At 44.6% G+C, this 12,958-nt stretch overlaps 1 protein-coding gene across 4 annotated transcripts in view; it reads left to right on the forward strand.

Moving 5' to 3' along the window:
* The window catches only part of CEP170B (centrosomal protein 170B), a 249,526-nt gene that overhangs the window by 182,492 nt on the left and 54,076 nt on the right, over positions 1 to 12,958 (forward strand). For all 4 annotated transcript variants that reach the window (XM_069638152.1, XM_069638153.1, XM_069638154.1 and 1 more), the window contains one exon: positions 2,384 to 2,524. In XM_069638152.1, coding sequence (XP_069494253.1) covers positions 2,384 to 2,524 — 141 coding nt within the window. The remainder of the gene's footprint in view (positions 1 to 2,383; positions 2,525 to 12,958) is intronic.

Raw genomic sequence — 12,958 nt, forward strand, 5'->3', positions numbered from 1 at the left:
GATCCTTTGCTGGGGGTCCCCATTTTGACTGTTGCTGTGAAATCCCTTCAAGAGTCCCTTCTTTCATCACCATAATCAAGGGCCAGGAGCAGGTCTGCAGGTGCTACATAATGAAGGCAACCAGCTTCTTCTTCATCACTTCTAAGGTACTGTGGGACTCGTGGTAATTCTGTCGCTTTTAAAATGCGCGAGTGCTCATTCCAGTGGTTGGGTGTCCACTCCTACACTTTCGCCCAGGTCTAAAGCTTGTGCATATTCAGGGACCTTTCCCTGAAGTTCCAGAACCCTTTTAACCTGCAAAAGCTTGCTCCTTACTTGCAATTGAAGAATCCTCTGGAACTTTGCCTTTTCTGCAGCTGTGCCTCATCTGCTTTGCCTCCCAATCTGACTTTGAACTCGTGCCTAGATGGGGATGGACGGCTAAAGGTTTGGGGCCTCTGAAAAGTTATACAAGTCTTGAAAAGTACTAACCTGCTATTGATGGTGATGTTCATCAGTGTATTCCTGAAACAGAATGGTCTACGATGTTTACTAAAAAGTGGTTTTTACTTACCTTGAATTGCATACTGCCATTCGATACATCTTCTATGCTGTATTTTTACTTACCAGAAGTATTACATTGGTTTTCTATTGTGTTTATTACTTGTGATAGTACTTACCTTTCTCTGAATTCTTTTCCTTTGTGTTCAGAGGAGAATTTCCTGGCATTTCGGTGCTGGACTGCCCCAGGGCAGGACAAAGACTGATATGTTTAGAATATTTCTTCTCTGTGAAAGATAGTGAGCTGAAGACTCTGGGTAAGTCTCTCGTAACCAGGACTAATGTCTGGCAGGAGGACTCCCAGGACCCTCCTTGTTAATTTGCGTATTTAAGTAACTTTGGGTCTCACCCTAAATTACTAGGGGAATCCAGACGTAGACCCCTTGCTCACTATTCTTAGAGAGGCACAGATCCACCCTACTGATGAGGTCCAACCAGACCGAAACACGTGTCTGGGGTTTCTGTTGGTACTCTTGTTCAGAGGAGAATTGCCTAGCATTTCGGTGCTGGACTGCCCCAGGGCAGGACAAAGACTGATATGTTTGGGATATTTCTTCTCTGTGAAAGATAGTGAGCTAAAGACTCTGGGTAAGTCTCTCGTAACCAGGACTAATGTCTGGCAGAGGGAGTCCCAAGACCCCCCGTTGTTAATTTGTATATAAAATAAACCATTATTCGTATGTAACTTACAGAGTGTATAAGTGTTTCTCTGGACCATATGGATGCTACAAGTTCTTTGTACCTTCCACCAGCCCTCTCCCCTTCCAAATTTAAGCATGGCTGCTCTGCCACCCTACCAAAGCCTTGAGTGGTGCAGGCCTATACTAGTAGTTGTAGATATTTATTGCCAAGAAGAGAGTCTTATAAATTACTACACCAAGGAGACCGCTTACAAAGTCCTAGAGCACCACACACCGTGGGTAATAATAAGCAGCGCTCAGATACCTGAGGGTTCGTAGCGCTATATAAAATGCTAAATTTAATTATTATTATTAATTATTGGTAGTGGGATTGTAGAAAAACTCCATAATGGCACCTCTACTGATACCTTGTCATGGCCACACCGAGTAGAGGCTGCAAGTTGCCCTCTGAACCACTAACCTCCCTGCACTAGCGTCTTCTATTTCTACATTCAAGCATACTAGAACACAGAGACCAACTAAGTCGCTCACACGCAGCAGTTAAAAACAAATATCCCAAAAACAGCAAACGGAAGGCTGCACCTCTGTTATCGCCTCATTCTTGGCCAATGCATCCTAGTGCCGCATGTACACAAGGCCCTCCCTCTGCACACAGTGTTGTTTTTGCTCTTGACACACGACCTAGAAACAGGTCCACATGCATTGTTCAGGCCGCAGCCATTGGCACACATCAACATGACAGCAAGTGTCTTGGATTTTCCTCTTCCCACACTACCCTCGCACGCCCACCTCTCTTTTAGATCTGCCAGAGCACCTGAAAGCAAGCGCACTGCAGTGGTGCGCTCTGTTAAACACAATACCATAACATTAGTGGATAACTGTTAAATTGGGGATTAGTGTGCGCTTTCCGACTCTGGTAAAAGTAGTCTCCCATATGCATAGTGAATTTCATAGGTCCTAAACTCTCCAGGGATTTCACTGAATGGACACCCAAAATGACAATTGCAAAAGGCTTTGTAGAGTTATATTGTAGAATGTGTTTGATAAATACTGTCCATGTCTGTTTGTTGACACCGTGTTAGTATGGTTTGTAGAGAAGCCCATCCCTGTGCTCGGGTAGAAGAAGGTTGTACCCTTTGGAAAATTAAAATATACATTTGTTTGGTAATATATACCTATAAAAGTAATTGTTTCTGTTACAGCTGGTGCAGCACATTCCTGAAGCGAGCTTGAATTACCAAAAGGTTCCCCCCGGATCAACATCGTACAGAGAGTTTGACCAAAACATGAACGATAGCAGAGAAGAGGACTTGTCGAGACGGAGAATAAGAAATAGAGAAGAGGTATTAGCAAGATTCCATACTCCGGTTGCCTGGGAATTGCTGTTTGTTGCATTTATGTAATCGCGATGTGGAATGGGAGGTAAAGCACACCTAAGCTTGAAATCACAGTTGAGTAATTGACGCACACAGTAAGTTATGTTTTTAATGTGTTAGCAAGTTTCATTATATCAATTTAGCTGTTGAAATATTCTTTACTTAAAGTTTGTATCAGAACCATTTGGTTTTGGCAAAGTTCTTCTGTAGCTGTGCATTTTGTATGTGTTTAGTGCAAGGGTATCCCTAATTACGCTCACACCAGAATAAAAAACAACCCTCTAGGGAAATAAGGACAAAAGTGTATCTTGTAAGGATAGAAAGTTTAATCTTACCAAAATGAGGATGGTAGCAAAGGACTCTGCTGCCTGAACAGTCTTCTCCTGTCCCTCTTCCTGTTCCTTCCTCTGCCAAAGTGGTACCAGGCAGGAGTTTTTATAGTCCGGTCTTACTGTAGTGGCGTCACTCGATATGACCAATAGCTCCATCCCAATCCATCCTTCTTCCATACAAGGGATTCTCCAAAGCCTTCCTTTCTTCATTGTCAGTGGTTTCTGTCAGAACATGCTGCTCTACGTTTTGTTGCCTTATACAGAAACACACTGCAGCACTGCAGACTTTTACAAACCTTGAGGCTTAGCCCAAGGGAAAAACTAAACATTTGCATAACTTCATTCATTCTGTCCATATTTCACTCCTTCTGCTAATGTTATCTAGGCCCTGTAGTCTTATTCACCCCTTATTGTCATAATCTGTCACCTTCTGCATTTTGTCGTACGGAACATACAAATCCCATTTTTAGCCTGCATGGACTCTTGCCGGACAGTAGACAGCTGTTGAATCACTTCATGTACTCTGCCAGTGCTAGCGAACACCACGGAAGCCTGTAGTCACATTCTTCCTGGAAGGGAGGGAGTGTGCATCTACCGTACTAAGATTTTACAATACATAGGATCTGACATTACAAATGTATCCAGCTAATAGTTAATTGCGCCTTATATTTAAACAATAACTGCCTCCTTCAGTGCCTTGCTGTGTCTGTGTATTTGAATATATCTGCATGAGAGAGCCTTCCCAGTGCCCCTCCTCCACCCTAGTCCATTATAGCGCTTAAAAGAAGTCTTGCCTAAATTTAAAGTGCTTGGGGGTGCGGGAGGACCCTGGTTCCTTTCCAACAGTAGTTTGCCTATTTCCTGTGCACACTGCAGCAAATTCTTTTTTAGGTTTCTTTCACCATGACTCAGTCTTCAAGCGGTTTAAAGCCAACAATAATTGTATAAATAGGGGTGGGAAATGTTAATTCATAGCAGTCTTCGATCTGAAGCATTTGAACAGCAGCACTGACATTGAGCTTTGCCTGGCCCACAAAACGACTTTACATATGTTTTTTTAAAATAAATGAATAGCTTTAATGAAGAACTTTTAGAGCTTCTCAAAATACAGCATGGCGGTGACCTCTGCATGCTTGGTGCGTTCTCTATTTAATCCAGGAGGTAAACTTCAGCACTACCACCTAGGAGACCGTGCTAGCCTTTTACGGTCAGTATTCAGCAACTATCTTTCTCAAGCTATTATGGCAGAACTAGCCAGAAGTAATGGATTGGAATGCTTGCTAGGTGGTGCGGTAGTAGTCACTGCACCACAAACAGTATAGGAGTGCCCGACTTTCGAGACCCAGAAGGGAAAGGCAAGTTTACACAGAAGGGTTTCATTTTTTATTCCTGAAGGGAACGCTTGAGCCAACACTCATAAACTGCTGGGAATTCCTGCAGACAGCTTGCTACTGCTTTGATCTTTTAACCACATGTCCCAATAAAGAAGAGGAGGGCCAAAATAAATGCTAAGCAGATGTGGTTTCAGCCAAAAGTAGCTCTCGGTCTGAGTGACTTGGTCACATCCCATCTACCTGGGGGGGCCACAAGCAACATGTCGCTGGTTGGGCATCATCAGTGAAGCGTTAGCTGGGATCCTTTGAGATGGACCATGACTTGTCTGCATATGGGTCATGGAGAATCTCAAAATGGGACTCAGTACATTTGGAGTAGATGAAGCATGGGTGGATGGATGGATGGCAACATCATGGGACTTGTTACAACCAATTTGGCAGCCATTGCATTGCTGCTGAGTGTCTCGGGTCTGTACCCAATACAGATATGGCACCCCTGCCTAGTCCTCCTTTCCATATTTGTTAAGATGGCATTAAGGCACCTGCATGAAAGGAGTCTATCTTTTTATAAATGTTGATCCATGTGGTGATGGGGGAGTGGTGTACGTTTCTTTAAATTAAAAAATGTTGGTCGCTCAAGGACATTTTGCAGTCTGACCTCTGCCAGACATTTTGACTTGGAGAATATCCTGAATACAGCAAAGGGTCTTGTAGTTGCTTCCACCATTATGCATAGCCATTTCTAAGCCCCCCCCCAACCTCCTTCTACCAAGCAACTTTACCACAAGCAGTATAAAGAGACAACAGACCAATTGAGACATAAGGAAATAACTTTACACCTTTTTATTTTTCACAGTGCGTGGATTGAATGACTTCCTACAGGCTGTAGAAGACAACACCTAAACACAGAAGAGGGAGGGAGAGTCTATAAAAAACAGCATAGGAGTGGAGGAGCACGCAACTTGCATCGAATTTAAGCAGACTAACTGCCTGGTTCCCTATGTCCATTGCCCTGTTCTATTCCAGATGATAACAGGGTAGTCTCACCGTGGAAGCGTCCTTCCGTTCTTTCAGTCTGATGCTATTTAAAACAACCCGGCCTGCTTCTTTTTGGACCCCATCTGTTGCGAGTTGCTCTTCTGTGATCTGTAGCTGTATTGTAGCCGGACCGATAGCACAGCGAGTAGAGCGCTCGCTTTGACATCTGTGCAGAGCCTGCTGATGCAGGTTCGAATTCCGGCAGGGTCAAACTCTGCCTTTCATCCTTCGGAGGTCGATAAATGAGCACCACGCACCGTGGGTAATAATAAGCAGTGCTCAGATACTTGAGGGTTTGTAGCGCTATATAAATGCTAAATTATTATTTTTACTCTCGGTGCATTTCTACTGGGGTAAGAACATATGGCTATGCCCCTTTATTTTTTGAATTTGTGTAATGCACCGCGGGCATCGGGGTGCAAAAAAAACACAAAAGGACAACAGATAAAGGGGACAGGCGGACAACGGAAAACAAACCCTGAAATTGTCTAAGGTCATTACGGACCTACCTGAAGAAATGGGGAGTTTACCTAAAAAGATAGGTTTTCATGTATTTTCTGAAGAGCCTCAGGCATAGCTCTAATGGAGATAGGTAGAGCATTCCAAAAAGAGGACGCAATGGCCGGGAAAGACCTACCTACATACCTGGATCTTGTGAACCTGACTCCCTGCAGCTGCGCAAGAGAGGAAGATCGCAGATTTCTGGTCGGTTGGTAAGGAGGGGTCAGAGCTTTCAGATGTTCCGGGGCCTTACTGTAAAGAGAGTGATGCATCAAGGTGCCGATTCTGAACTGAATACACTCTTGAACTGGGTGCCAGTGGAGGTCTTTCCTAGAGTTAGATATGTGCAACCTTCTGGGAATGTTCAAAGCCACACAAACCACGTCGCTTTGAATAATTTGTTAGGCCTGGATGTTGGATTTTGAAGCTCCACATAACAAGGTGTTAAAATAATCCAGCCTTGACAAAATAGTGGCTCAAGCTATGGTCATTGAGTTCTTTTCATTAAGAAAGGGGCGAGTAGCCAGCAGGTGCTGCTGAGATTTTGCACCTGGGTCTCTGAATTCAGTGATGCCTCCAGAGACACCCCCAAGCTTTTGACTTTCGAATGGGTCTTGATATTAATACCTTATATCAGGAGGTTATCATATGAGGGGTCCAATTTGGAACGGGCCTGAGGAGATCCGAAAATAAGGAGCTCGGTTTTGTTGCTGTTGAGACACAACCAATTAGTGGACATCCATCTCTCGATGTAGTTATAGATGTTGTTCAGTGTCAGAGTCCTGGGGGTGATCCCCACACAGCTTGATGACCAGCTGTGTGGCAGGTCTTCCAACAGTGAACAGAAGGAACACACATACAGGTTGAAAAGAAGTGGCGAGATGGAAGCTCCCTGGGGGACACCATACTGAATGGATGAGGTAGAGGAAGAGGTTGAGCCCCATAGGATATTGGACTCACGATTGGTCAAAAAAGACTGAACCCATTTCTCTGCCTCTGCACTGAAGCAAACGCTCATGGTCGACGAGGTTGAAAGCCGCGCACAGGTCTAAAAGGATCAACATCCCGGCTTTGTTCAAGATTGTCAATTGGAGATCATTGAGAGTGGGTTCCGTACTGATAGAAGGGTGAAACCCTGATTGTCGCCTATGGAGGTTGTCTAAGTTCTGCAAAGGCTTGTAATTGGGCAGTGGCAACCATATCCAGGATTTGCAAAAGAAATTGGCAGTTGGTAATTGCCCTTAAGTAGTTCGAATCAGTAAGGTCGAGGGTTGTTTTTTGGGAATTGATGTTCAGTGGGGACTTGACTGTCTCTAAACGAGGCATTAACAAATTGTGTAAGGAATGGGGCGAACACATCTTTATGCTTCAAGATGATTTTGGGAGGCAGAAGATTGAAGTGACAGGACGTAAAATGCATGGACGAGCGCATGGTAGTTCTATCTGCAAGTGAGATCGGGGGGGAAAAGAGAAACTAGGAGAAGACGCACCTTTTTCTATCATGTAAATTGGTGTTCCTGCAACCAAATCATCTAAGCCCTGGGCTAATAAAATTCTCTCCTAGGTAGTAGAGATTTTCTCCTTAAATGCCACAGACGTCCGAGAACAATCTAGATCGGTGGCTATAAAGGAAAATTGGTTGGCTTTAGGTTTTTCAAGGGATTTCAGAATGTCCAAAGAGTTTTCCAGTCGAGTTATAGGGCTGTTCTATCTGAGAGTTGAAGACATTTTTATTAGTCACTACAATTAAGGATGTATGGGATTTGTCCCATTGTTTTCAATCCAACAGGGTAGTGTCCAAAGGATGTTTTAACCAGAGTTGTTCCAACAACCAGTTTTTCTTGTTCAAGACCTCTAGCTCTGGGGTGAACCAGTACCAGAGCAATATTGTCAAGCGTTTTAGAGAAAGTGGTGGTAAAAACATAAACTAATCGATCCACATGATCAGCAGTGGATGAGTTGGACATGAGGGACTCTGACAGAGCTGAAGATCTGATGAGCACACCTTTTTAAAGTTGCGCCCAGTGACCAGTTTCTTGGTATTGGAAGGCCTGGGCAAGTATGTTGGGAGATCCAGAGTGAAACTGATGGTAAAGTGGTCTGACCAAATGCATGGGGAGGTAACAACATTGTCAGATTTAAGTTTCCTGGTCACAATCCAGTCCAAGGTGTGGTGGTTGGCCATAGTTGGTTCGGAATTAATAACTTTAATAACTTTGATCGCTATCCAGTAGAGCTGCTTCTAGATAAACATCCTCTTTGTCATGGTTGTCGCCTCTCCAGCTATTAAGATCCCCTACAAATAGCTGCGTTTGGGCTAGTTAAATTATTAAGCAAAGCAAGAATTTCCTCTTTGAACTCAGGCATGAAGCGGGGGTGATGGTAGATAAGGATTATGTTAACACAAAACTGAGGGGAGGGAGTCATTCTGATGTGTAACGTTTCGCAACCATTGCAAGAAATGGCAGCTGGAAACGAGGTTAGGTTAGATTTGGCTATAATGGCCACCCTAGCCCCTCGCCCCTCCGAACGGTCAGTGCTGAAATATGTGTAACCCAGAGGAGAGGCCAAGGCGATGGAAGGACCGCTTGTGTCTTGGATCCACGCCTCCATTATGCAAAGTATGTCAACATTGCTATTCAGAATGAAGTCATGCAAATCCTGTGCATGCTTCACTAATGAGCGAGTGTTAAGAAGGGCTATTTTGAGCCGGCTAATCATAGCCTCTGAATGCAGACAATTTTAGAAGGCTAGAGTGCTGGGCAATGGAAGGAGGAAGCGGGGATGGTAAGTGTTGCCTGCAGAGGCAACAGTCATCACTGGCGAATTCAGTGCCTCACGGTCGGATGAAGAGCCCGACTATTCGTTTGTGGGGAGAGCGGCTGCGGGGCCTCCTAAAATTCCTTCCCCCTCTAAGGTTACAGAAGGGCTAAGAGCATGGTGCGTTTGAGCGTATCTATGAGGACCAGTCTGTTGATGCGTAGTATCGCCAGTGACAAAGGTTTTTTTCTAGCGAAGCCCATATTTCATGTTTACCGAGGGTACTGGGTGTGATAGATATACAGCGAACTTGCCATAAGGAGGGTGTTAGGACAGTGTTTCTGAAGGGCAACTAAGGGCTTAGTAGAACCATTCAACTGAGACAGTGCAAGACTCCACTCTTTGTATAAGGCTGGCTGTACCACCTGAGTTCATGGTAGCGTAGCCAGAGCAGCCAGGCTTATCTTAGGAGGGAGAGAGGGCTGTGGAATCAGTACAAGTGAAATTGTAATACAAATGATCCAAAGACTTTGTATTGTAAAAATAAAGGATTTTTTTTAAATACAGGTAGGCCCAGATAAATCTAGGAGTAAGTAAGTACTAACATATTATATGAAATCACAGTATAAAAATACAACACTATACTTGAAAGTACACCTACCCAAGTATAGACCTTATTTGAAATACCTAACAGTAGTTCTAGGGAAGTAAAAACTTTTCATACACATTCAGTATAGGTCAAGCCTATTCTTGGGGAGTAAAAACGAATGGTTACTTTTTACAATTACATTCAGTAATGCAAGGGGAGTAGACCCTCTTAGTTGTATAATGATTTTCAGTACAAATCACTTAATCAGTCAACTGTACAATACACTTTTGGAATAGTGGAACACTTCTTCTAGGTGCAGTAAAAACCTATAACTACTTTTGTCATAACATACAGTTATACCAGGTGAGTAAAACCTAAGGATGTAATATACAATTACAGGTGCTTTTGAAATCAGGGAACCCCAGATTGAGGTAAGAAGTAACTCTTGTAACTTATTTTGGATGGCACACTGCTAACACAGGTAAGTAAAACCCACATACTTTTTTAACCTCACAATGAAGGGGAAACTAAAACCCAATGTCACACTTTTTCTGAATGACTCAAAGATATTCTAGGTAGGCAACAACCTAATGTAGACTTATTCTGGACAGGCTAGCAGCAAGTCAGGGAAAGCAAGACCCAGTTGGGGGACACTCCTACAATTATCCTCAAAGGACTAATCTGGTGATACCAACACTTTACTTTTGGGAAGAAGCACGACCTAATCACAGGAGGGTAAAATACCTTCACATCTACTTTCTATTAGAATGGCAAAACAGTTGCTAAGGAAGAAAATATGTTAACCATACTTTTAAGAATAGTGCAACACACATTCAAGATCAGTAAGAACTTTTGTAACTGTTCACTCTTAGAATTACAGATACCAACCAACTCTTTACAAGTAAGAATTTTTTAAACACTTATTTTCTGTTCTAGGCAGGAGTCCCAATCCCTTGAAAGTCTTTCCCTTATTCTTGGAGCATGTGTGTTCTCGGTGGCAGAAGGGAGCGGGGGTCACTAGGACTAGTGACCAACAGGCAGTGTCGGAATATGTTCTTTAGTAGCAAAAGTCAGAGTTCCTTAGGAAAACTGGGCAAACAGGTGAGTGCTTTACTTTAGAGTTAGAAGAGGATCCAGGGGCTTTGCAGAAGACACCCTAGCAGGATTCTAGCAGTGGGATTGGGTGCACTGGATGAGAGGCCTCCCCAGCACAGAAAACAACCCACAGCTACACAGAAATCCTAACAGGCTTAAGGTAAGTACATACCAAAGCCAACACAGTGCCTCAGCATTGAAGAAGCTTTTGCAGGAGGACAACTTCAGGGTCCGCAGCAAAATACCCGGTCAGTGGTTTCCTTGTCATGTAGACTGAAAACAGGACCTCAGAAGGGACTTTGCAGCAGGGATCGATGAGGAAGGCTCTAGGCAAGGTTTCCCTCGCTGCTGAATGGGGTTGTGCGGTTTTGGCGCCTTTTCAAGGAGCACAGAAGACAGAAAATCGCGGTTGAATACTTGGCGTGTTAAAGGTCCAGCACTCTGGTGAGGGGAGTTTTCGGACTCGATCCGTGTCTCTGGAGATCCACCAGGATGCCCACGAAGTTTCAGCAAGATTCCGAATTCGGAAGACTGTGCACCGCACAATGACTTGAGGTCCCAGGGTATTGGGGTATTCGCAACAATGCAAGGTCGCAGCAACACGTGAGATGGCTCAAACTGCAGGTATTCTTGAGTCTAGTGAGCACTCTAGGCTCTGGGTTGGGGTCAGTGTTTTCGGAGGCCCCAGGTTGATTGGAAGGAAGGGCAACAGCAGGCTCCGGTTACACAGCAGGCTCTCCGGTTGCTGGAAATAGTTTCCGCTGCGTTTCCTTCATCTTCCTCTTCGGTTTCAGTTCCAGTGGTTGACATATCTTCAGCTTCCAGGTGTGCAGTATTTATCAGGAATTACAGCACAACCTCTGCATTCTCTCCCCGCAGTTTACAAGAAGGGGCGCTCTGGTTGTCCAATCAGGACTGCCAGCCCCCCACTGGGATTTGTCCCCATTCAAGCATGGCGTAAGAAAAGGGCTGGGGGGTTTTGGACTCCTCCCTCACTTCCTGCTCTCACAGACTGACTGGAGCCTGGGCGGGGTGTCCAGGGGACTCCCGCCGAAGATGAAAATCACACAAAGGAATTTCTCACCCTGGATGTCGGGGGAAGGAACAAGAAACGACAAACACTAAAATGGCAAAAAAAAGAAGACTGGGGCCATTTTGGTAAAAATGAACACCCTTGGGTCCCTTTACTGAAGCTCGGAACACAGCCCGCAGTAAAGGTGCACCAAATGAATACAAGGTATCACTGCCACCAGCCATTGAAGGTAAGCTTGTCCCTGTAGCATAACTTTTACAGTTTTAGTGTGAACGGGGATACATTGTATCTCCCCAGCACTCCACATAAGGTGGGGTGTGCTGGTTTGACTTAACAAAATGTAAAAAGGATCCAAAGATCCTTTCTACCCTTGGGAACTGTAGTTCACTCAAGGTTAGCTCAAGAAAGTTAAAAGGGGAGCCTCAAGGGCAACCCAGAAACAACAGGCACTTATTGCCAATAAGTTGTTAAAGAGGATAACTTTCAAAAGACACTATGGAGAGTCTTAAAAGTGACACCCATAAAAAGAGTTAAAGATTAGGTGAGTTTGGAAAAAGGTTCCCACTCACTGAGGTAATATGGAAAAATATCCCACTAGTAAAGGAAAAAGTTCTGGGGTTGAACCAGGAAAGGAGATTTACCAGTTCTATGCAAATCTTACCTAACAGAGGGACACCTCACAGCCGAGTTCGTCGAGGACCGGCGAAGACCGTCTAGTTGCTGAAGCGCCAGAGCCCTGAGCGTGTCAACCACTTTCACATTCATATGCACCAATATAGCCTGTAAGGTGGAATTGCAAATCAAAATTAAAGTTCCTAAAATGAGAGTGCTTTTCTGTCTGCCAGGAAAGATTACAAAGTTTAAATGCAAGAATACGGCAGCACCGTTAGAGGGAACACGCTTGCTGAAAGCAGACAAGCGAACAGCCTAACAGTTTCGCCTTCAAAGTTGCGCAGTCTAAACATGACAGAGACCAAATGCCCTTTCTCCTAGGGAACTCAATGGGTAGGGTTTTTCCTTCCTCCTCTGCCACTTCCCAATGGAGTGTTTTTCTGCATTGTGAAATTACCCTCCAGCCGAAGGCGGGACCCCTTGGGCTGAATCCTTCCACAGGGTTGCCTCCAAGTTTCTAGCACCTAACAGGCTCCAGTAGAAAAGCAAATATTTTATCTCTGTCAACATTGGCGGTCTTTCGGCTACCACCTGGATCTGGGCTATAGCCCCCAAAGTGCCATCATGTAGAGCGTACACAGTGGTCTCCTGGCTTTAGTCAACTGCTGGGTTGTAGCCCACTGCATGCTCGTTGCGCCTATCTCCTGGAATTCTGCACTTTCTCAAGCTGCTTGACTTGGGCTCTTGCTACTCTCTCTGGAACCCTATCCTAACTCCCTCAAGGCATACTGTAGGCCTGGATCCATCCCATACTGTAGGCCTGGATCCAAGGGCCCCTGTTTATTATTTGTGCATCCTTTTCCCATTGGCATTAGGTCTTGGGATTGGCTTGTGCTGTTGTGGTTCTGCCTCCTTCCACGAGTATCCCTTCATGCTTTGACTAGAATCCTATGTTGCATCTTTTCGAGTGCTCTGCATTCTCTAATACTAACGGCAACGAGGTATATGTGGGCTCAAAACACTCCCCACAATGCTCAAACTAAGCAGAGCCAACATGGCGGCCTGCCAGACCCACGTTGTGGCTCTCTGCATTGCTGGTTATTGTAT

Source organism: Ambystoma mexicanum, chromosome 14, assembly GCF_040938575.1.
Source record: "Ambystoma mexicanum isolate Mex_15411 chromosome 14, UKY_AmexF1_1, whole genome shotgun sequence".
NCBI classification, from domain to species: Eukaryota; Metazoa; Chordata; class Amphibia; order Caudata; family Ambystomatidae; genus Ambystoma; species Ambystoma mexicanum.